Genomic DNA, 24,212 nt, shown 5'->3' on the forward strand with positions numbered 1-24,212 from the left:
GAAGTTAAGCTAGCAGAGGAAAAGTTTGTGCTTAAGGGCCACATTTGGTTTTCTGAACTCTCCTCATCTAGACTACACCAACATAATCCTGTACGGGGTTCCTAACAAGGTCCAGGACGAGCTCTAAAAGGTCATGACTTTTGTCATAGTCGACTCTCATTTCCTTTAATTGCTTCCCAATGAATTTTCTAGCTCGACATCAAAATCCTCCAAAGGACCTACTTCAAATCCCTTCAGGTCTGGACTCCGCCACACATCAGCAACATCCTCCATCACCGTTTAATTGCCTGCTGCCCATCCCAAACACTTTGCAAGTTTGGTGACGGGACTTTCAGGGCCACAGCAGCCCCGCCACCTGCGGAAAACTACTCAAATATATACACACAATCTGTTAGCGCGAACAAGCAATTTGGGAGCTTTAGAAATCAAGCCCTAAATTTCATTTTGGGTAGAGATAACATATAATAGATTATGTGAAAACTGATCAAAACACTTAACTCACTGCACTAGTTTTGCACAATACACTTTTATAGGCATATAGGGCACATAACACACTTTGGGGGACCGTCTTCGCCCTACAACTCCCCTCCAATTTTAATGCACCACACAACTGTGTGTGGGGGTGGGGGTGGGGGTCCTGGGTGGGGCGCCATTGACAGGAAAAAAAGAAAAGAAAAAAAACAACAACAAAAAAAAAGAAAACTGATCAAAACATTCTATTTTCAAATATAATGAAAACTATTAAAAAGTTTGAAGTTACAACAGGAAAAGTGCTGTGTAATGTACTTTTTCGCGGTTATAATTGTCAGGGAGATGTTTAAGGTCCCTGCGTGTCAATATATCTCTCTCCCTCGCTCCCTCTCTCCCTCCCTCGCTGTGCCCCTCTCTCTTTTATTCTCCCCACCCTTCACTCATTCCATCATGTTCCCTCACACATGCAGCCTGTGTGAGAGGATGAGACAGACAGACAGGAGGACAAGTATGACAGGGAACAGCATCAGCACTAGGATCTCCCACACTGAGAGAGGGGATAAAAAGTGAGGAAGAGAGAGAGAGGGAAGTTTTTTTTTAAGGAGAGGGAGGAATAACAAAGGAGAGCTGGGAGACTTTTTCTTCTCACCCTTTCTTTTTCCTTCTTGCCCATTCTTGCTCTCTTCCCTTACCCCGTCTCTCCTTTCCCCCCCTTTTTGCTTTTCACTCCTTTTCTCACCCTGGTTGTCCTCCCAGCTCCCGCCGTGGGGTCTCAGCTCTCCGTCACCCTCCCCCCTTCCCTTGCTCCCTACCTCCCCCGGGCCTTGCTCGGAGCCTCCAGGCTGCTGCGCCGCGGGAGGATGTCTCGCAGGGAGTCTCCCCCGCCGCCCTCGCCAGAGCAACTGCTTGGAGTGAGGAGGCGGGACGTGGATTGCGACGACCGTCCGCAGCGGTCCGAGCCGCTGTCCGATGCCGAGAGGGAGATCATCCAGGACACTTGGGGACATGTGTACAAGAATTGTGACGACGTGGGGGTGTCGGTGCTCATAAGGTGAGTTCGGTCAACAGGTGTAATGAATGAAACTTATCTTATCACATTCCTTGGGAGCACTTTGTTAACTTCAGGATGCTCTAATTTCTAAATCTGAAAAACGGTAGAAGTGGAGTAAATAATTATTCTCACACACATGATAATCATTTTAGTTTTTAATTACAAGGGGTCCTCGGTTTGCGAAGGAGTTCGCATCCTACGGTGGTGACGTTTTTGTACATAAATTGCAATAGTGTAATTAATTGCGCAGTCGACCAACGGACTAATCTACGCTTGGTGGAAGTAATACAAATACTAAGCCATTGTACTTATTTAGAGTTTTCAGGTATTTGTACTAAAATACTTTTTAACGTGACTTTTTGCTTTTACCCACTACATTTTTATTTTAACATAGAACCTTCTATACCTTGCTTTGCCAAAACAGGTTTGTTGGCTTTTTCAACCTCTTTGTATGACGACGTAAAGCAATAAGTGTGTCTAGCCCATTTTTAAAGAAAATCCAATTACCCACCAACATTTTCAAAATCGTGATATTATTTTTTACTGTGTGTGTGTGTGTCTTTTTTTAACAATCTAGAAAGAACACACAGTCGGCTACAGGTTGAAACTTTTTTTTTTTTTTTAACAACAAACATATAGTTATATAAACCCTTTTTGTTTAAAAAAAAATGGTTTGATCCAGCAGAGCGCGATCTGCCTATTGATGATTCCAAGCTACGTCACAATTGCGTCACGAGTCAAAATGGCGGCGTACAGTGGAGGACAAGAAAAAGGTGGGAAGCCTAACTTTGCCGGCTTCAAACCAGGAAGTGTGCACGGGGAAAATGCTCCTTTGAACTTGGAGAACCGAGTTGTGAAGTCAGGGGAAAAAAGGACCCCAGCATCACCAACCGGAATGGCAAAAATACAATTTACACCATTATAAACATATTTATCACTTTATTTATTATTGACTGACTATATGACTATTTGAAATAACTTCACGTAACCCAACGTGGTTTGGACCGACTGCGATAACCAGAACAACAAACAATTTATCCTAATCAGCCATCTTTGTTTACATATGACTTGAACACTTTGAGCTTCCCACTTTCCTTGAAAGCAGCATCAACTCGGCGAAAGGAACATCTCCGCTCATTGAAAAGCAGTGGACTTTGGATTGTTGTTATTTGATTTGTGAAGATTATTTTTGATTTCATGTGATGAAATGTCATTTGACTACTATAAGAAATGACCTAATTTGCCATTTTATGTTAGTCAGTTCACACGTTAGCACAGCTTAGCAGGTAAAGGAGCTCATTTACATGCGGGTTGAGTAGAAGCAGCTGTGGCTAAAGCTAAACTGTGGCAGAGGTTTGACTTCCGGGAACTGGATTTGACACCTCTGCACAGAACGCAGCAGTGGCACAAGAACCAAGACACAGTCAGATGTCTGCTTGGGGTGCTGGAATGTAGCGCTCCACCCTGGTTCTAAATATTGCATCAATGAGGAGCTGCGCTACTGCAGATTTTCAACTTTTAACGAGAACTAATGAATAAATATTTGTGCGCCCTAGAGTGGAAGTGCATCATGAAATTAGACCACAAGGACACAACTCAATAGCAATGCATTGTTTATCTTGCTCATCTGAAAGTAGATGTATGCATATTTTCAAACATTTTTATTTCATTATCAATATTTGTACAATTTTTGACTTGAGGAAAGTAATGTGCGTGTGTGGTGGGGAAGCACCCTTTCCTTAAAGAAAGGGTGGAGGGCGGGGTGGTGGGGTGGTGTGGGGGTGGATTACATTACATTGTACATTGCAATTTATTAAATTTATTTATTCATTGCAAATTTCATGCTTGTTTATATCATCTTTTCTTCACTCGCTGAAGAAAGGCTGGATTTTTGGGTTTGCAGAGCTAAACGGTCAAAGTCACACTAAAAAAAAACCTTCAAAGATTGCTAAAATTGACAGCCAACCCCAACCAAGAAAAGTGATCGAAGTGAGACAAACTGATTTCCAGTTTGGGGTTGACAAAATCCCTGAGGGGGAGAGAAAAGGGCAGGGAGAATATTTATGTGTGTGTGTGTGTGAGCACGCGCTTGCGTGCGAGTGTGTCGTCTTATCTGGGGTTGACAGAAATACGTATTGGCACTTCTCCCTCACTATCTAGTCTTCTCTTTCATTCTTGTCTGTCTTTTCAACATGTAATTTAATTTAATATAATTAAAAGACAGTCATTCATCTTCTATTCAAAATCTCAATTGGTTTGTGAGGAACGCTAAAATCAATTAAGTTAAAGCTGAAAGGCAGATTACATACTGTAGGCCCTTATTGAGGAATTATAAAAATCAAGTCAGTGACATCCTGGCTTATAATAAAGTAAACAGTTTCTCAGTCAATGTCATGGTAACTAACTACAGATCACCTAATATTGGTGTAACAGGCAGTAAATCACTCGTCAGCACTTACATCAACGCTAACCGTACAGAGCTGTTTTCAGTGCATGTATAAATTGTTCTCCACACTAAATAATTTGACCATGTTTATTTCATGACGTGACGTTAGAGCGCTAAGATTCCTTTCGATCAGTGATTCTGAAAATGTAGTACTGGTTATCACCACTAGTGGCAGTATGTATGCATTATACATTTGTTGTATGTGAAATTTTAAATGTGAAACTTTTTGTGCAACAATGTTCAATTGAATCATCATTTAAGCATAGTTTTATCAAATATACATGTGATGGTGGTACTTAAGTATGGTATTGTTTTAGAATGATAATACTAAGTTTAAAATGGTAGACAACCGTTGCGTTAGATTCTTTAGCGACTACACAATACAAAAAATAAAATTATACGACTGTACACAGAAAACTTTACTTCTGCTGTGAAAGTCAACATTCCTAAAAGTAAAAGTAAAAGTAAAAGTAGGACTGCACATTTTCTACGTATTTGATCAACTAGACCTGGTGAATGATTGCAGTCATTTACTTTACTTCAGTTATTATGACCTGTTTGAATCAGGCTAATTCTAAGAGGTGCGATCGTATGCACAGCAAGATAAATTATTGGCACAAGTGAGGTGATCTCAAAACGCAGACACGGATAAAGATGAAAAAAGAAAAGAAAAACAGCACACGATAGAAACATATAAACAGAAAAAGCTTATAAAAAATGTTGACGATGAATTAGGGCTACGTATAAATATATATTTTTTTTTTTGGGGGGGGCATAATATTTAGAGAAAAAACTCGCAAATTTATGAGAAGAAAAACATGTATTTGCGATATTAGAAAGTGTCAATTTTGCGAGAAAAAAAAATCATGAATTTCAGAGAAATAAACTCGCAGATTTAACTAACTCAGACATTTCTGATTGTTTAGTTAGTCAGCTAATAGGGGCGTGTTGTTGATATAGCTTTCCATGTGTAACGAGTAAAGTTTAGAAATCCGTTTCTATCCTGCTTTTTCATTTTTACAAAGATTGTTCCATTAACCACCAACAAATCTTCACCTTATAGAGCTCCTGGTGGACAAAAGCCAGCACCTCGTCCAGTCTATAGCTACGCTACGTCTCGCAAGTTTCACAAATCTGCGAGTTTTTTTCCTCACAAATTTGCCACTTTATAATGTCGCAAATTTGTGAGTTTATTTCTTGTAAATTTGTGAATTTTTTCCTCGCAAATTTGCCACGTTATGTCACAAATATGCGAGTTTATTTCTTGTAAATTTGTGAGTTTTTTTCCTCACAAATTTGCCACTTTATAATGTCGCAAATTTGCGAGTTTAGTTCTTGTAAATTTGTGAGTTTTTTCCTCACAAATTTGCCACGTTATAATGTCGCAAATTTGCGAGTTTATTTCTTGTAAATTTGTGAGTTTTTTTCCTCGCAAATTTGCCACTTAATAATGTCACAAATTTGCAAGTTTATTTCTTGTAAATTTGTGAATTTTTTTCCTCGCAAATTTACCACTTTATAATGTCACAAATTTGCGAGTTTATTTCCTGTAAATTTGTGAGTTTTTTTCTCAGAATATTACACCCTCTCAAAAAAAAAAATACATTACCCTAATATGTCAATGTAAAAAAAAAAAAAAAAAAGGACATACAGCAAAAACAAAACAATACTCTTGAACATTTTAGTGGTTCTAAAATTCAATTTAGGGGCACTTAAGTACCCCCCAAATTAGGCTAGAAACGACTATATTGAGCATTGCTCCACTCTCGTTCACCATGTGATGGTCTAAGAGTGTAATTATCAACAGCTGACTGACAGTTCCTCGGTTACTTAACAACCAGAGGCTGACCCGGAGGTCGCAGCCTTGCACGGTTGACATGTTATTATCGAGAAGCTGAGAGATCAGTGCACAGCAGCCACCGTGGGCCACAGAATAATTTTTTTTCACTTTGATGTCGCTCCATCTGCTCGGAAGCACGGAGCAGCGAAACAGTGGCAGTAGCTTCAGTTCATCTCAACAATGCGTACAAATGCAATTGCACCACTGAATGAATAAGATCTCCTCGGGCAACAGTAGTGCATTCGGCAGACTCAAGTTTGAGTATTGTTAAAAGGGCATTTTGGTCTGCGGTAAAGTTGAATTAGAACTGAAATATGATCCATATCATCACCCTTACGTCATCAGTCATCATCTGTGAGCTATTCATGTTTATAAATATTCCATTTTACATTTGAAATTGTTATTAGGTGGTTATTCAGATATTCTCTTTGTCAATATGTTCTCAAAGTGAATACCAAGAAAACGTTCCCGCACATAATTTATTCCTCTTTCATCATTTTGAAAACGGTTTTGAGCAAACAATGCAGCTCAATATTTCAGAAGTCTTGTTGTTATGTTTCAGTTCATATATACCTGATCAGGTATCAATTATGATGCAAGTACCTCTTTTCCTTATCTTTACCGAGTTTATTCTAGTTTGGAAATATTAGTCTGAATAAGGTGCATTTGTTCTTCAAATCAAGAAAAAAGAAGAAGTCACCTTTCAAAAAGTCTGCAACTGTTAAATAGTTAATGTGCAGAAAAAAAACATCCTTGTCGATTCAACAGTAAAGCCCAAGGTTGTTCACCCTGCTCTAAATAATTAGAAAAACACTCCCACTTTGATTCAAGTATGATTAACAAGTCACGCTAATGGCGCCCATTTGACTTTAATGGATTCATTTGAATGCAGAGGCAGGTGCAAGAATGTGCTCTCACACAGGGACCAAATGTTCTCCGGCTTGCTTCGGTAAGTAAGTCAATACAGAAATGAAAGCTACAGAATTAAATATTAAAGTGTTTGTATATGTTTCAAATATAAATTCATTTAATGAAATACCATTTTGTTAAAAGTCCGTCAAGCTGTTGACCTATCGGGCAAAGTGAAGATAGAATAGATTACAAATCCTTAAAAAAAAATTAAAAAAAATGAACCAAAAAAAAGAAGAAAAAAAAAAGCTACTATACATATATTTTCTGTCACTGATAGGAAAAAAAGTGTCCATATCGTGACAGCTGGTAGTGCCAAGCTAGAAATGCTATAGGCAAGCGGAAGCTTTTCTTGGCCTGGCATGACAGAATCTGGTGAGCGTCTATGCAGTTTATCAGGGCCGCCCAGGGCCAAACTCAAACTGGGAAATAATTGCATCCACAATTTTGGCCAGCGTGAGCAATGACAAGATTAAAATGAGGTCAAAGTACAGTAGTAAGTTAATAGCGTGGACGCTCGTGATTTGTAAGGCTCTTGCAAACATTTGACATAATGATGTGGCCATTTTGCAATTTTAACGGTTGAAAATGAAATGGCTGAATCATTTACGCATCAGCATTTGAGATTCAATTAGTTGGATGCGTTTACATTTATAAAGACTCGTAAGCTCTGCAGTACGCTGAGCAATTGCACCATTGACGCACTACAAATTCCAGTTTCCGCATTCCACTTAAGGATTATGCCATACTATGCATTTAAACGCCATATTATTTGGATTGTAACCTCTCTATAAAGTGCGATTTTAACTTTTGCTGAGTTTACATTTTTAATTCAATTAGGTTTAATCGTCTACTGTAGCTTTGTCCAAGTATGTTAATGAGTTATCAGCAGTTTGATCAAACTGTAATGCAATATTTGGCCATATGTAGTCAAGTAAACATACTTTAGTACACAACTCTCTACTTTCGAGCAAATGTATCTCAATGCACATTTGGATTGTGTTTGGAAACAAAATAAAAAATAAATAAGTGGCGCTGTAACCCAAGGCCATTTCAGTGGAAAAGGAAAAATAAGTGAGTCAAAGTTAATGATGAGAAATGAATGCAGGTCAACATTTCATCACTGACTCCCAGGATGCCATCATTAACTGATAGCTTCAGGTAAAAAAATAAAAATAAAATAAAAAATCATCACAATCCATCAAATGTAATACTAACCACAGAGATTCCACCTGAATTTTCACATGAATAAAACCAATGACGTTGCTTTGTTGTTGAACACCCCCCCCCCCCCCCCCCTTTCCCAGGTTCTTTGTGAACTTCCCATCAGCCAAACAGTATTTCAGTCAGTTCCAAGACATGGAGGACCCCGAGGAGATGGAACGAAGCTGCCAGCTTCGCCAACATGCCCGCAGGGTGATGAATGCCATCAATACTGTGGTGGAGAACCTCAACGACCCGGAGAAGGTGTCGTCGGTGCTGGCCCTGGTGGGGAAAGCTCACGCTATCAAACACAAGGTGGAACCGATGTATTTTAAGGTAGGAATGGCTTCATCTTACAATTTTCTACAACACGCCTTTGTTCGTCTATTATTATAGTGAGAATACTAATATTGCTGGGAATTAAAAAACTTGTCAATATAATGTACACTGCACAAAAAGGTACTAGAAGATTCCCGAAAGACTGGAACAAATTCATGTAAATTTCATAATGAACCATTCAATCCACCTATTAAAATAACTTTGATTATTTTGCAATGGAATGCGCAAATTCTTTATGATGAAGGCAATTAAATTGTAGAATCCACTTGTGTCCATTGCCGTGAAGACAAATCAAACAAACTACCAAGCATTTCCCCCCATATACATATTTGCATAATTGCCAATCAGAAAATCAACCATGCATCCCCCTTCATACGATTGAAGACACTTCCTCTCTTCATGTCTTTTCAATATCATCTTCTTAAATGCAGCTGCACATCAGCGCCATTGAAGTCCCTGGCATCCGATTGGCTGCGGTGCTTTAAATCATTAACAATTCAGGGATGAATCATGGCATTGATTTTTTACATCTAAATTCTGCATGTATGAAATCTAATCATATTCAAATGTAACCACAGTATATCCATAACTCAATGTTTACATGTGCCAGCGTAACGTTTGATATGAGCAAAAGTATTGGACCATGTGACGAATGATCGGTATTTTTGTGTTTCTAGTTGCTCAGGTGTTCCCTTTAGATTGATTTCTAAACACTAGATACGGTTGTGCGTGTGTTTTTGAGTTTCACCCGTAATACTGCAAACTAAGACTAGAGAGCTGACTATGAGAGAAAAGTAAACCATTTTGAAGAAAATCGATCAGAGCTTTTACACAAACATCGAGCACAGTCGATACAACAATTTGGGATGGCCTGTAAAAGGAAGAAACATCGAGCAGGTCGGCCACGGGTATCAACAGCAGTTGATGGCAGGAAGTTTTTATGGACTGATTAACCTCTCACAAAATGATGAAATAATAAAGGATCTGCTTATGATGCAAAACACAACAAAGGACTTCATTAGGGTGGAAAAAGTGGAAGGTCTTAGATTGGCCAAGTCAGTCCACCCAATAGTAAATAAATGCATTTTACCTCCTAAAGAGGAGAGTGAAGGGCGAAACACCCACAATCAAACAAGAACTGAAAGAGGCTGCAATAGAGGCCTGGAAAAGCTTTTCAAATGAACAGTCTGGTGAAGTCGCAGGTTTGATGCAGTTATTGCAAGTAAGGGTTATGCCACCAAATAGTTATTCACTGTTCTAATACTTTTGTTCACTTGAAAAGTTGTTGGGTGCAAACAAAATGTGCTTTTTCTTCTTCATCTAGATGTAAATGATATGAAATAACGTTTGTCTCCTATTCGTCTCTTGAGCTGAAACCGAAATGTCTTCAGTACACAACAAATATAAAGGAATTGACCTTGTCATTGCAACATCCTACATATTTACAAGTGGCCAGCTGTTTGATCAGTTTCATTCATGGTTTTAAAAGAGTGTTAAATGATACTCTAGTTCCAAAATAGAGACTGAAAGATAAGCCCTGCAATTATTTTTAAAATCTATGTGAAGATGTGAAAATGGGCCATTGACGAATATAAAAAGCGCAAATTGGCAATACAACCAAATTACTTTCAGGCTTTCGGATCATAAAAGAAGATATAGCAAGAGCATGCACCTGCATGGGAAATGTGCATTTATTCTCTCTTTCTTTTTTTTCTTTTTTTTTAAATTACCAGTTACGAGATAGACCGTGCTTTCAAAGGCTGTTTACTACATCGGAATAATTTCTGCTGCTGATTTGCGTTTTACATCATCTATTTCACGTCCCTTGATGCACAAATGGCCCACGTCTTTTCTTCAGCGTATTGTCCTCTCTAGCGTGTGATTCTCATTCCCATTGTGTTTCCTCTCCACCTTGTACTTTCATGTTTCACCATCGCGGACATTTTCAATTCTCACCTGTCTCGCCCACCTTTCTGCAACATTGAATTGGGCTGATTACCTGCCTCAGCTCTGCTCCCACCTTACCTAATAATCTTATTTCTTTGACAGCCTCGTTTGATTCTCTTTCCAGCTCCCTGTTGCTCATAAATGTAAAGTAAAAATACAGTATGGCCAGAAAAGTAGCAGGACAGTATGGCTTGTCATACTGTGACCCCAGTCCTGGTACTTTTCTGACAAGCCATAATGTCAGAAAAGTGCTAGGACTGGGGTCACAAAAGATACATTTAAAAAATCAGAAGTGTTAAAAAGTTAGAGTTACATTTTTGGAGTTTATTTCAACTCCCACAGTGTAATTTTAACATTTACACAGTTGATCCCCTTAGTGACAAACTAACATTAGGAAAACAAATATGTCTTAAAAGAGTCTACTCCTGTAGTGTTAATTTAACTCTGATTTGTGAGACTTTGTGCGTTGCATACCAAATGACAGATTCTGAGCGGGGTGATGCTGGAGGTGCTGTCTGAAGACTTCCCGGAATTCTTCACGGCTGAAGTGCAGATGGTGTGGACCAAACTCATGGGTGCCGTCTACTGGCATGTGACGGGGGCGTACACAGATGTGGGCTGGCTGCAGGTCTCCAGCTCGGCCGTGTGAATGGTCAGTGGGAAGAAAATGTGTTAGAGGTTTGCAGTGGACTTTAAAAAAAAATAAATGAGAATGACATGTTTTCCCTGATTGTTTAAGCTCAAGTTTTGCAAGGAAGGTTTCTCAGACATGGATGATGATGATGATGATGATGATGAGTAACATGTTCATCTACACAATTGCTGTGCTTATTTGAGCTTATTTGGAAGCTGGGGCTGTTCACTAAATTCCCTGGATAACCCCTGACAATGTAGGCTGGCAACATCTGCAAACACTAATGACATTTTAGCTCAACTAAGTGGGGGTTGGGTATGTGCTTTTTGCCCCCAATTGGTAATAGTAATTATCCAGTCAGCTGTCAACTGTTGCCAACCCCACAAGCAATCGTAGTCCAGCAGGGGTGGCCCCTTCCAAATGTCTTGCCCAGATAATTTCCCCTTTGCTTGCATTGCACGTGTCAAGCTCTTTTCTCTGAGACCAAATTTCAAGAATCAAGTGTAGGGTGGTTCCCACTATTGGATGTCTCTAAGACTACCTGCAGAAGGTGACACTGTTTGGCATTTTTCTTGTAAAAAAAAACATAAATGGAACTCATTTTGTTCCTTGAAATACTTTATCTGTTGATACAAACTATTGATTCTGGGAAAATGTTGCAACTCTCTAATTTAAGCGCAAGCAACATAAAATACAATTAACACAAGACAATGCTTTCCGTCAAAATAATATCTACTGTTAAAAAGCTCAGCAAAAGATGACAACCATATCCATAACATCAGAAAAATAGGCTATATGGCTTAAATTTGGCACATTGGTGTAACAAAAATACAAATTTGTGCTCTTTATTCCTACAATGCTAACAAATGGAAATAAACAGTTATGACAAATAATCTACTGAACGCGCCTTTTTTTTTAAATGTCAAACTGTATTTTATTTTTATTTTTATTTTTTTAAATACAAAGGGCCATTAATGCACCAAGGGGAAAAAAAGGGAAAATTCATGTGGGAATCTGCTAAGCGAGATGCATCCTCGAGTCACACATTTTGTATGAATACACCTCATGTTATTTTGAAAGTAATATTAAAGGGATACTTGACTTATTGAGCCATTTTCAGCAGTAAAAAGTTAATATTTTGTCCAGAATTAATTTGATAACATTATTTTTCATGTACAATTAATACCTTTAAAAGCAATTTTTTTCCCCACTTGCTGTGGACTGGAGATAACCTGTGCTGAGGAAATAGGTAACAACCAATCACGTCTCACCTGTTTTCTGGGTTTGGTCAGCAAACTGAGGCCCCCAATCCACACAAAAGCCCGTTTCAATGTATCCGTACAAGTTTCTTACCATTTGGGCAGTTCGTCCACATGGCGGCGCCTTTTCGGAGCTTGAAACCCATCACTTGGAACCGGGCTCCAGAGTGGAAAGATTCCCGTACGTTCCAATGTGGACACCATATGCGGGATACTCCTCCATTTTGATGACGTATGCTCCAATTCTCGCGTAACTCTCGTTTTACGCAACCTCCTTAGCTTTTACAGCTAAATATTTTTGCGTGATGTTATTGTAGTGGAATCATCTGCCATTGTCACTTCTCCTGTGTTTGTCTCACTGATCTGTATATACTACTGGACAGCCGATAGCCCATACACATCCGTGCAAGCCGTTGAAGCGACAGGGCGGCCATCTTACTCCTCCCATCTCGCGAGAAGACTACTGTATAAACGATACGTATATGTATATATATTTGAATACAGTAAATGTATAGGATCGAATGCTGAGAAACGTTTCTTGGGAGGAGTACTATGGCGGCCTCGCAGCTTTAAAAGTCTTGGCCTATCGACTATTCAGTGGTTCGTCTTCCTTGCCGATTCTTCTTCTACACTTTCCGTTAACTCCCTGTGGCTGGGCTACAGCGCCACTCCAGACTTGGCATACACATTACAGCCGTTAAACGTCCTCAGCGTCTTCTTTTGGACACACGCATGTCTTGAAACGTTTCTGTGCGTACAAGATTCTTTTGAGGAACAAAGCCGGCTTTGCTTCCGTGTAAACAGGGCCTGAGCCATGCTTGGTCGTTACCTGTTTCGTCAACAGCAAGTGGCAAAATTCGTTTTTAAAGGTATTAATTGTTTATGAAAAATAATGAAATTTTCATTGACAAAATATCTTCTTACTGTTGAAAATGGCTCAATGAGTCAAGTATCCCTTTTGAAAGATGTATAGACAGGAAATGCTTGGGTCAGTCATATGTTTTAGGACCATGGAACTGCTGACTGTTAATTGTTTTTTACTCTTTCTGTCCTGTATTGCTCAGATTTAAGGGGCTGTGCTCCTCTTGGCTCTATATCGATGCATTATGTGCTGAAAATATCTGATATCAAGTCTGTCCTTTGTACAAGTGAACCGTGCGCAAGTGTACATGTGCTGTTCCGCCTTCGCAATTCACTTCCACATGAATCTGTTTTCCGCACCAAAGAGGGCTTTACATTTGCTTCACTCTCTTTAGACAAACACAGCGACACTGAGAACGTAAGATGGAAAATGTCCGCAGGTGGGCACGATCAACAGCCACGCATGTGCGCGTTGCACGGGCAGTTCTCCCCCTTTTGCTAATATTTACAAGCCTGTCACTTAGTTTACCTCATCAGAGAAACTTACCGCATTAAAGGCTCCATTAAAGGCTTTAAAAACTCTTCTGGAGGTCTCGGAAACAGAGCGCGTGTTCTGACAAGATTTTGTAGTAAAGGTACAGCAGATGCAGCAAAGAATTGACGTTTCTGTGTCTTGAAGAGTCGTGCTAAAAATCACATGCCTCACCCATCGAACCCGGTGAAATAATGACAATATATCGCAATTTTGCATGCACTGCCATTTATTGTTGCCATCTGTTTATTAAATTCCCAAGCATACACTGCAAATCTCTTTAGGATGGACATTTGATCCAATCTTCAGCTCGCATCTGCTCCACTGATGTCCTGTTTGTCCTATTCGACCCTTGTTGCTATCAGCATCTGGCATTTACCAGGAGGCAATGAGTCGCCGCTCCTCCTCAGCTGCTCATTCATCTACTTAACGTAACATCCCATTGCCCCACTAACGAGCGTCTTCACTGAGAGCTATAAAACTTTTTTAAGAATGGCCGTATGCTGTCATCTATCATACGCTTTCATTCATAAGCGCCCTTTCTAATCACCTAAAACGGATTGCATTGAGTTTGTAGGCAAGAATGAATTAGAAGATGGAACGAAAGAACTGCAATTTATCTGGTTTAAATTCTGGTTCCGACTTGGTTTTCATTCAAATGAAATGAAATGAACATATATCATGTCAAAGTCAAGAATGATCATTTCAGCCTTTCAGATTCAAATTTCAGCCTTAATGTGCTGCCTTGTCAATCTAATCTACCCGGGGCCTTCAGAATCAGTAATGCTGGTTAATGTAGCTTAAAATATTAGCAAGGTCTTCGACCAATCAGATTCAAAATGCATCTTTACAAGATCGGCAGAGCTACAAAACTTTCTTATGGAAGACCCAAGTCGATTTCAAGTTCTATCCACACTCTAAAAAACAGGTGGGTCAAAAATGGATTGATCCTCAAGAAATGGGTCTTTCAGCGTAAAATAACTCATAAATATTGGTCAGATCCTTTACTTGGGTCAAAAAATTGGGCCACTTTTGTGTAAAACCACCCAGAAAGTTGGGTGAAATTGACCCATAAAGTAGATCGGTCCATTTTTGATCCATAATTGGGTTACTTTTGACCCAACTGTTTTTAGAGTGTAGAGACGATAAAACCCAACAACTGCTGGTCATAAATGATCCATCATCCTAAGACTAGATTCCTTGCCTCAATAATAACAGTTGTCATCACACCGCGTTGCTGCTTTAGCCTTTTACGACTTTCAATTTGCATCATTTTCTCGTCCATTAACGCACACAAACACGTAGATACAAGATACGTCCCTTTTCACATTCTCTCACACACACTTGTGATTGTGCATACAATTAGCTGACTCGGACATGTCCACGCATGCCTCGGCACTTAATCCAATAAATACTTAGAAAAGATAACGACACATCTAACACGCTTGCTCTCTCCATAGCTTGTAAACTCGTCACGGCATATATGTGGAAATATCTGTTTTCTTGTGAAAATATTTTGCCAATCAGTTGTTAAAAGTGCAGACTTAATTATATTTTTCTAAGTATATCTCTGATAATGATTTTGACATATTTGAATACTATATTCTCATGTCATGGTATACTAACGTTGTCGGTGGGAGCAAGTGCAGTGGCTTTGTCGTGTTTCAAGCATGTTTGCACATCTTGCCACAAACTCGTACCTGTGTAGACGTGGTGAACATGAAAATGGTCAATAAAAATGCACTTGAACAGTTGTCCGTGTCCTGTTTTGGGATCAGTTTGGCAAACAGCGTATGACAATGCAGTTCTTCTTGTGATAGATAAAAACATACAGTAGCATGCCCTCTATAGAGAAATGAATTAGTCATGTTGACATCTAACTTTCACAACAACCGACGAGAAACCGAGCAGTGAATAAAACCATGACCGACTTAATGAGACACAAAAGTGTCGTGACCAAAACCGACTAAACTGTTGTGCCTTGTGCCGGATTCAGCCACTAGTTTTCCTGAGTGAACATATTACGTTTGAACATACTCGTAAATACGTTCCAACATACACAGTAAATTCTTTGGAGTACAATTTAGTCTAAACAGAGTCTATTTGGTCCAACTCTCCATAAAGTACAAATTTACACTTGGAAAAGAGTAAAATACTCAAATACAAAGTATTTGTGTGTACGAAAGAACATGCCTATACCATTAAAAAAAAACTATTAAAGATTTTTACTTGCAAGGGGATATTTTGACAAAATTTCACTAGTTTATTTTAAAAAAACACTCTATCACCTGAGCTATGCCACTCCTACTGTTTGCTTGTATCCAAAAGAAGACCAAAAACTATTTTTTTTGTCAGATTTACCAAGATTCCAGCTGACGAGCGATATACTAACACAAGCAGGAGCTGCATGGCTCAGGGAGTAGATCAGCTGTCTCCCAAGCTGAAGGTAGTGAGTTTGTTCCTCAACCCTTGTGTAACTTTTAAAAAAATTACAATTTTACTCTCTTCCGAGTGTAAATTTTATTCTGTTTAGAATGGGACCAAACAGACTCTGTTTACAATAAAATGTACTCTACAGAATACTTGTAGGCTTAATACTGAAATAATGCACTGCAGACATGCCAATGAATCGTAAAAGTAACGATTAAACAATATTTGTACTTAATTTTTTCCAAAGTATCAGTATAACACAAAAAAAATAATGTTAGCTTACCCCGTGGCATTATGGGACAATATGCTATGTTTTTAGCATTTAGCCTACAATTTTGAACGTATTTGCGAGCATGATCGAACATACTTGCGAGTACATTCGAACGTACTCGCAAATACGTTTGAACGTACTCAACAGTCAAAAATGCTTAGCAGTTCCACGCTTCCGTACTTTATCGCAATGTCCTACCTCTGCGTTCTTGTCGTCATGATAACATGACGCATGTCATAAAATGAGTACATTCCTAAAAAGAAACAATTTCAACCAGTCTGACACGTGTATGTTAAATTCGCTGTAATATTTTATATAATTTATTAATAGATTTGCACTACATTTTTTAAAATTAATTTTGTAAAAAACATCTTACCAAACTATTTACCTTTTAATCTATAAATATTTTAACCTTCAACTTGATGTGTTGTTGTTTACCTTTGAAGATCATAAATGTGCTGACAAGAAAACTCTGTTTGTGGCTAATTGAGGCCAAATAATATGTACCGGTAGTAGTAATGTTACATAAAAAGTGGTATTAATGTTTGTAATTATTGTTTGCCGGTTTGTCGCTTGACGCTGTAAGCAAGAGGTCCAGAGGGAGGTTCATGCAGGGAGGAAAACTTTTATTTTTCAAATGATTGGCCTCATTTACTGGAACCTGAGGCGTTTAATTTAGAGATTTATTTAGTTTTTAATATGCATTTGCTCAAGTGCCTAACAAAACTGTATGTCAAGGTTTGTTCGAAGTTGTGGTCCGAAGGTTTTCTGCGGCTACTCCTCTTCTTCTCATATTCCAAAAACATGCATGTTAGGATTAATGAAGACTTTAAATTCAGAATGTGAATGTGAACGGTAGTTTGTATACAGTATATGTGCCCTGCGATTGGCTGTTGACTATCCCGCTTCTCACCCAAAGTCACCTGGGACAGGCTGACATCAGCGCAACCTCGACCTTAATGAGGATAAGCGCTATCGAAAATTGACGGCTTGATGGAGTCATTTGAAGAGGTGAGGCAAGTAAGCGGCAATACAGCAGTCGGAAAATGGAGCAATTTACCAAAGAAGGTTTCCATCAGGCCTGCCGCTCGACCTTACGCTAAACTGTTCCCATGGCGACATATTTCCCATCGGCCGATATTGTAATTCCAGGAGCGCTGTGTGAGGCAATAATTCAGATGCGAGACACCTTGTAAACAATGGCTCCATCAATAATTTTTTTTATACCACCGATCCTACTAAGGGTCACAGGGAAGCTGAAGCCTCGATGAACCACTACATTGCCGATGACCTCTACTTTGGAAGCTCGTTAAAGCAAGGACATTAAGGGAAATTACCGTGTTAATTACTTACATGCAAGCAGTCTCTGGAGTGCCTACTCAACCGCCAAATGTGAAATGAAACATATTTTCTTGCCTATTTCTAAAAATGTGCATGTGAGTTGTGCTTATTTTACGTCAGCAACCTGAAACACAGATTAGCCTTAGCTAACTGGGTTAGCTTGAGATAAATGGCACAAGTCAAGTTTATTTATATAGTCCTTAAAGTGGAAGTCAACCTTCAACATTTCTTGACAATAATATGTTGTATGTGACCTTACTAGTCTAAAAATGACATTCTGATTAATATTACATTTGTGTTATAAAAGTTATGAAGCAAAATCCAAAATCCAAAATTTTTATCATCACAGGGGGCGGCCATTTTGCCACTCTCTCTCTCAATCCACGACCAATCACAGCTCACCTGTTTTCTGAAACTGAGCTGTGATTGGTTGTTACCTGAGACCTGAGCAACTCTGAGTGGTAAAATGGCCGCCCCCTGAGATGGATAAAAAGGACTGGATTTTGCTGCCTAACTCATATTCCACTAACGCGATATTAACCAGAATACCATATTAAGACCAGTGGGGCTGCATAAAACATATTGATTAGCAAAAAAATCACAAAAGAGTCTAAAAAACGGGTTTAAAATTAGAAACTAAGTTGTCTTTGTGGGGACTTGCGAGCACTTTGCAGTATGCACAAACTTTTTATTTTTTTATTTTTGAATGGGGCTCAACATACAGCCACCCCAAGTTCCAGCTGTAGTTGTCATGGCAACAAAATATACCCAATTGGCCCAGCAGTATACGAGGCTGGGTGAGCAGTACATCTATGCGCCACTCAATTTCGCTGTAGTAGTAGATTCCATTTCACATTTGGGGGACATCATAAAGAAAAGTCATCTTCAACATGGAGGCCTGGAAAATCGTCACTAGGAAGGAAACTCAGAATTCAGTCCAACCTTCAAGTAGTCATCAACTGCACAGATTTGCTCAGTCCCCTCAAAATGGAAGTATTCCATATGAAATTGTAGCAACTCCAAAATGGTAAACGTCAAAAAGAAACCACTTGAATTAAAGCTCAAAGTCTACACTTCAACCACATGATTGTTTTATTTCAAATCATTTTGTGGTGACCAGTGGTGTTTGTAACTAAATATTGATTAGCGTGCACTGAATTTAAAAAAACACAACAAACTAACACGTTGAAAAACCCACATCACCTGCTCATTTTGAAAGTGCAGGATCAGAGCACAGCCCTCCTGATTTTTTCCACGATAATATTCCAGACCACTCTCACCATCAACGCTGCAGAGGCAGCCTGCAGAAATGACCAATTAGGTGCGTGTGAGCGTAGATATCTCAGAGCGGGAGATGAGATGCACAGCCACATCTCTGCGACTTGACATTCCTGACAGCCACTTGTGTGAACTTCCATCTGTGTGCTGTCCACGCACCGCAGCCTTCATGACAGAGTGGCACGCGTCGTGGTGAGCAATGTCTTGCTCGCTGCCACATATAAATTGGGCATAATGAGACACAAAATGGGAAGGCTTTGGATTTCATGTGTAGCTGAGTGTGTGTCCATACTTTGCTTATGAAAATGGTGTCTTGTTTCGTTTCTTTCTATCCACTAAGCATTCATTCCAACATTTAACTGTGCACTGTGTCTGAATAAAGACTGATGTCACCTTGTCTAATCTGGGATTGACTAATCCCACGCCATTGCTGATCCAGCCAGACGGGCAGGGTCGGATAGAAACAGAGCCAACACCTGCACAGCATTTCTGTTGTGTAACGTGGTCTTGGCTACGGATGCTTCCTCTCCCGTCTTTCTTTGTCTGGACTGCGGTGGACTGTCGGGGCCATGTGCACCACCGTCATGGTTCTATCCACTTTGGCTCTCCTACTGCGCCAGCGTTTCACCAGCAGAGTCAAAACGTGAGCTATTTCTCTTCCCTCTTATGTTATTTCTGTTTTTTGGCGAATTACAGATTTTATACTGTTGCAGTAAATAGTTTCAATAGGTAGCTAGGCCTACTCCCACAATAAAAAAAAATAATTAAAAAAATAGTTAATAACTAGGTAATAACATTGAGTAATCATTTTACGTTTCAGAAATGTCTGCATTTTTATAGATGCCTTTTAAATAACCTTTCTGGCAGAGGTAGCAAAGCAGCACTTTTGAAGAGATTCGCTTTTGCTATCTTTTATCCTGCATAAATTTAACTTTTAGAACATTTGTGAAGAAGGGTCACCTTCTTTTTATTTTATTTATCAGAATCAAATTTTTATTGGTCAAGTATGACAAAACTCGCAAGGAATTTGTATTCACACTCTAAAAACAGTTAGGTCAAAAATAACCCAAATTGGGTCAAAAAGGGTCCAAGTCAACGGGTTGGGTTATTGAATTAATCCAAAAAGTTGGATACAAATAAATGAAAAACCCACAAAGCAACCCAATGTTGGGGTTGTTTTGTGGGTTATTCATTTGAGCCAACTTTAAACTTTAACTTTTTGGGTTAATTAAATCCAAAAGTTGGGTCAAATGAATAACCAACTCCAAAACAGGGTTGCTTTGTGGGTTATTAATGTAATTTTATACATCTTTTTGGGTTAAGTAATCCATAAAGTTGGGTCGGTTAATTTGTCATATTCCATTTACCCCAAATATTGGGTCAAATGAGTAACCCACAAAACAGCCGAACAAATTGGGTTGCTTTGTGAGTTACTATGTAAATTGACCCAACGTTTTGGATTAAATAACTCAAAAAAGTTGGTTATGTTCAATTTTTACCAAAAGAATTTGGGTTAATCAATCACTTTGGCTGTCCTACTGCGCCAGCGTTTCATCAGCAGAGTCAAAACGTGAGCTATTTCACTTCCCTCTTATGTTATTCCTGTTTTTTGGCGAATTACAGATTTTATACTGTTGCAGTAAATAGTTTCACTAGGTAGCTAGGCCTACTCCCACAATAAAAAAAATAATTTAAAAAAAATTGTTAACAACTAGGTAATAACATTGAGTAATCATTACGTTTCAGAAATGTCTGCATTTTCATATATGCCTTTTGAATGATTTGGTTTTGATTGGGTTTAGATTTTCCACGTTTTCCCTGTCCCTTTTTTTTCTTCCCATTTCTTGTCTGTCTCGTTAAGTTTTTGTGGCCACCTGTTCTCATCAGCCCGGTCCCTGATGTCTACTAATCAGCTCCAAGCAATTAGCAGGTTTCTTTCTGTCTTGCCGGATCATTGCAGGGAAGCAAGGAGGCAAGACTGTGGAACAACACTAGGTGTCTCCAAAAAATTGTACAAGTTACATTGATGTAGTCAAAAGTAATTAAAATTTTAAAAAAGTATAAAGTAACAAACCAACACTGGGAGTAGATCAACATAACCAGGAACATGACACGAAGAAGGAACTAGAGAACAGAGAGCAAGAGAAACAACGAACCAACAGAGACAGAAAGAAACTGTGGAAATAAACTGATGAGGAACACCTGGACGAGACACGAGCGGCTGAGGGAGCTGATTAGTAGACACCTGGACAGTGGTCTGATGAGAACAGGCGGCCACAAAAACTTAACGAGACAGACATGACATGATAAAAGGGGCACGGGGAAAGCAGGACAAAATTAAATCTAATCAAAGCCAAATTAACGAAAACCATGAAGAGGAGAAGCACTAATGGATACATGGGAAATATCTGGGATATTGGGTAAAAATAAATGTTCACTTTAATAAATGACATAGAAACATCAATTTATTTCCGTAGTTTAAGTGAAACTCTCATAATGTGTTCAATTTATTTTATATAATGCTGCATAAGGAAAGGCCAATTCCTAACTGTTTTCCATGTTTAAATCATTTGAACTGTTTATGTTATATTCTAATTACTTTGTCTCTTTAAGCTAGAATCAAACCATTCCATTAAAAATGATTTAAAAAAAACTATTTAACTTTGTGTGTTTTCTATGATATTTTCGTTGATTAAGAAGCACCTGTGTATTTTAAGTATACACTAGTAGATTTTGTAGTGTCTCCACTTTCCTTAGAGCTCATCCTCATTGCTTGACGTGGAGCCGATCATAAGTGGTTGAGAGGTGGGATGAACCCTGGATTGGTCTCCAGTCAGTCGCATGGCACATAGCGTATAGACAAACAACCATTCACACTTACTGTACATTCACATCTGTAGAACTTTGAGCCTTCGATGAACCTAAGATAGGTTTTTGGGAATTTAGAAGGTGAACAAAAGCAAACCGTCTAAAAAATGACTCAAGAGAATATTTAAACCCCTCAATTGAAGGCCAGAGCCCAGATTTGAACCCGGAACCCGTCAACAGTGAGGCAAACATGCAAACCATTACTGTATTGTGCTTGTTGAGATTTTGTATTGTAAAATGTAAACTAAGAAATGTAAAATGTTAAGTCATCAGAAATACATTAGACAAAGGACAACAACATTTGATCTATTCTTTATTTAATTCATAATTTGTTATACTTGGGATTAGATGTTCAGGCTTTATTGTGGCACTCTAACTACTGGGAGAACCGACTATAGTTTGTTACATTCAAAGTAGGGAATTCCTCCTCCTAAATCCTTGTGGCAAAATGTGGTGTTCCTCAGGGATTTTCTTTGGGACCATTATTATTGTCCAAAATGCTGCAAAGTCTATAAACTTTCACTCAATATTAAGAAAACAAATTTTATCTTATTTGGTCAACGCTTTAAGAAAAATCCTGCCAATATCACTCTGATTTCATTTTTTTCAATACCTGAATTTTAGCCTTGTTGTGATTTAATGATGCTGATGATAGCCCTTAGGGCTAGTGATAGCTTGTGTGCACGTGATATCATAAATTAAGACTGAAGACATTGCATCATTAAAATCCATTCTATTAATAAATAGATAAATGCGTGGCCTTTTTCGACCTGTCAGATATTCATACGTCACGTGACATTAGGGGAGGTACTGCAGTTAGGTCAGCATTTTCACATCACCATCTCACAGCCAGGGTCTATCCGAGGTTCTTCAGCTCATTATTGGCTCTGTAATCATCTAAAGATCAATAAAGCAACATTCTCTCTCAAAGAATACTGACCTCATTTGACATTTGTCACCTCAGAAATCAATGAGAAAAAGGCTACATACTGCGATCATAATTTAGAAAAGGAAGTCAACATCGATCATGTCGAGTATCTTCTCAAGCCAGGGGCATCCATTTTAACTACAGGCGACATCACACGCCTTTAGGTCGTCTGATTAGGAATTCGAGACACGTTTTCTGTGGAAAATTCATTTGTAAAGTAACACAAAAACATTTGTTTTGAAATTACAGCAACTTCACATCATGTACATTTGACTCGCTATCATAGATTGTTGTCAAACATCTGAATAAGATGAATGGACTTTACTGAGTTAAAATTCCTGACGTGAGCAAAAATGGATCCGTGTCGAATATCCAGGATGATCTTTCAATTGGAACGTTAGTCGGGAAACAAATAAAGAAACAAACGTACCCGTAGATGATTTCTTTTTTGGCAGGGGTGAAGCCATTTGCAGACAAAGCTCACTCAGTCCGCTTCATAATTTGTCACTCAGCGGAATCCAAAGCTTTATGGCATACTGTGACAGCCAAATGTGACAAATATGCAATTGAAATGCCAAGTTCATTATGTTGTTGTGCAGCGGCGCCACTGGCAGCCTGACACTTGGTTATGATGCCCTTTAAGGAAATGGTTTTAGATTAGTGCCAAAACAAACACTTTGCATCCAGACGGATGTTTGGTTTTCACACGTGCGTTATTCCACACTGTTTCTTTTTGCTATTTTGGTTTTCATATAAATAAACTGTGGTTACTCATCTGATCAATGTATAGCAGCTTCTGCTGACAGTCCTTCAGACTTCCAAACCTTGCTCTCTCACCTTCATCCCCTCCCGCCGACAACCCTATTATGTCCTAACACAATACAGTATAACGCAAAGTAATGTAATGTACAGTTGTACCGCTGACCCGCTGACCTCTTCCATCAGCAGCTTGTGTTTTTCTCTTCGCAGCTTCCCAAAAGACACCAGGGACAAGGCAGCAACTAATGTGCACATCAGCGAGGCTTAGATGTGACGCCAAAAAGGTAAACAATAAAACCTTTCAGCATTTCAACCTATAAAGCCATGCCGATGAATAAATAACCTTTCCGGCAGAGGTAACAAAGCAGCACTTTTGAAGAGATTCACTTTTGCTATCTTTTATCCTGCATAAATTCAACTTTTAGATTATTTGTGAAGAAGGGCCACCTTCTTTTTTTGTTTTTGTTTTTTTAAATCAGAATCAAATCTTTATTGGTCAAGTATGACAAAATTTGCAAGGAATTTGTCTTCACACTCTAAAAACAGTTGGGTCAAAAATAACCCAAATTGGGTGAAAAAGGGTCCAAGTCAACAGGTTGAGTTATTTAATTAATCCAAAAAGTTGGATAAAATTTAATTAATAACCCACAAAGCAACCCAATTTTGGGGTTGTTTTGTGGGTTATTCATTTGAGCCAACTTTAAACTTTAACTTTTTGGGTTAATTCAATTCAAAAGTTGGGTCAAATGGATAACCAACCCAAAAACTGGGTTGCTTTGTGGGTTATCATTCATATTATTCATTTTATCCATCTTTTTGGGTTAAGTAATTCATAAAGTGGGGTT

At 38.8% G+C, this 24,212-nt stretch overlaps 1 protein-coding gene across 1 annotated transcript; it reads left to right on the forward strand.

Moving 5' to 3' along the window:
* Positions 1 to 936: 936 nt before the first annotated feature.
* cygb2 (cytoglobin 2) lies at positions 937 to 15,246 on the forward strand. Its single transcript, XM_077571988.1, has 3 exons — positions 937 to 1,522; positions 8,025 to 8,256; positions 10,691 to 15,246. Exons 1-3 carry the CDS (start codon positions 1,332 to 1,334, stop codon positions 10,853 to 10,855), a joined length of 588 nt encoding a protein of 195 aa, XP_077428114.1. The 5' UTR covers positions 937 to 1,331; the 3' UTR covers positions 10,856 to 15,246.
* The last annotated feature ends 8,966 nt before the right edge of the window (positions 15,247 to 24,212 follow it).

This window comes from Vanacampus margaritifer, chromosome 7, assembly GCF_051991255.1.
Source record: "Vanacampus margaritifer isolate UIUO_Vmar chromosome 7, RoL_Vmar_1.0, whole genome shotgun sequence".
Lineage (NCBI taxonomy): Eukaryota > Metazoa > Chordata > Actinopteri > Syngnathiformes > Syngnathidae > Vanacampus > Vanacampus margaritifer.

Bases quoted from the DNA above. Each gene is read 5' to 3' on its own strand.
- cygb2 (XM_077571988.1), top strand. From the start codon at position 1,332: ATGTCTCGCAGGGAGTCTCCCCCGCCGCCCTCGCCAGAGCAACTGCTT. The intron at 1,523-8,024 runs GTGAGTTCGGTC...CCCCTTTCCCAG, and splicing joins GGGGTGTCGGTGCTCATAAG to GTTCTTTGTGAACTTCCCAT. The intron at 8,257-10,690 runs GTAGGAATGGCT...ACCAAATGACAG, and splicing joins TGGAACCGATGTATTTTAAG to ATTCTGAGCGGGGTGATGCT.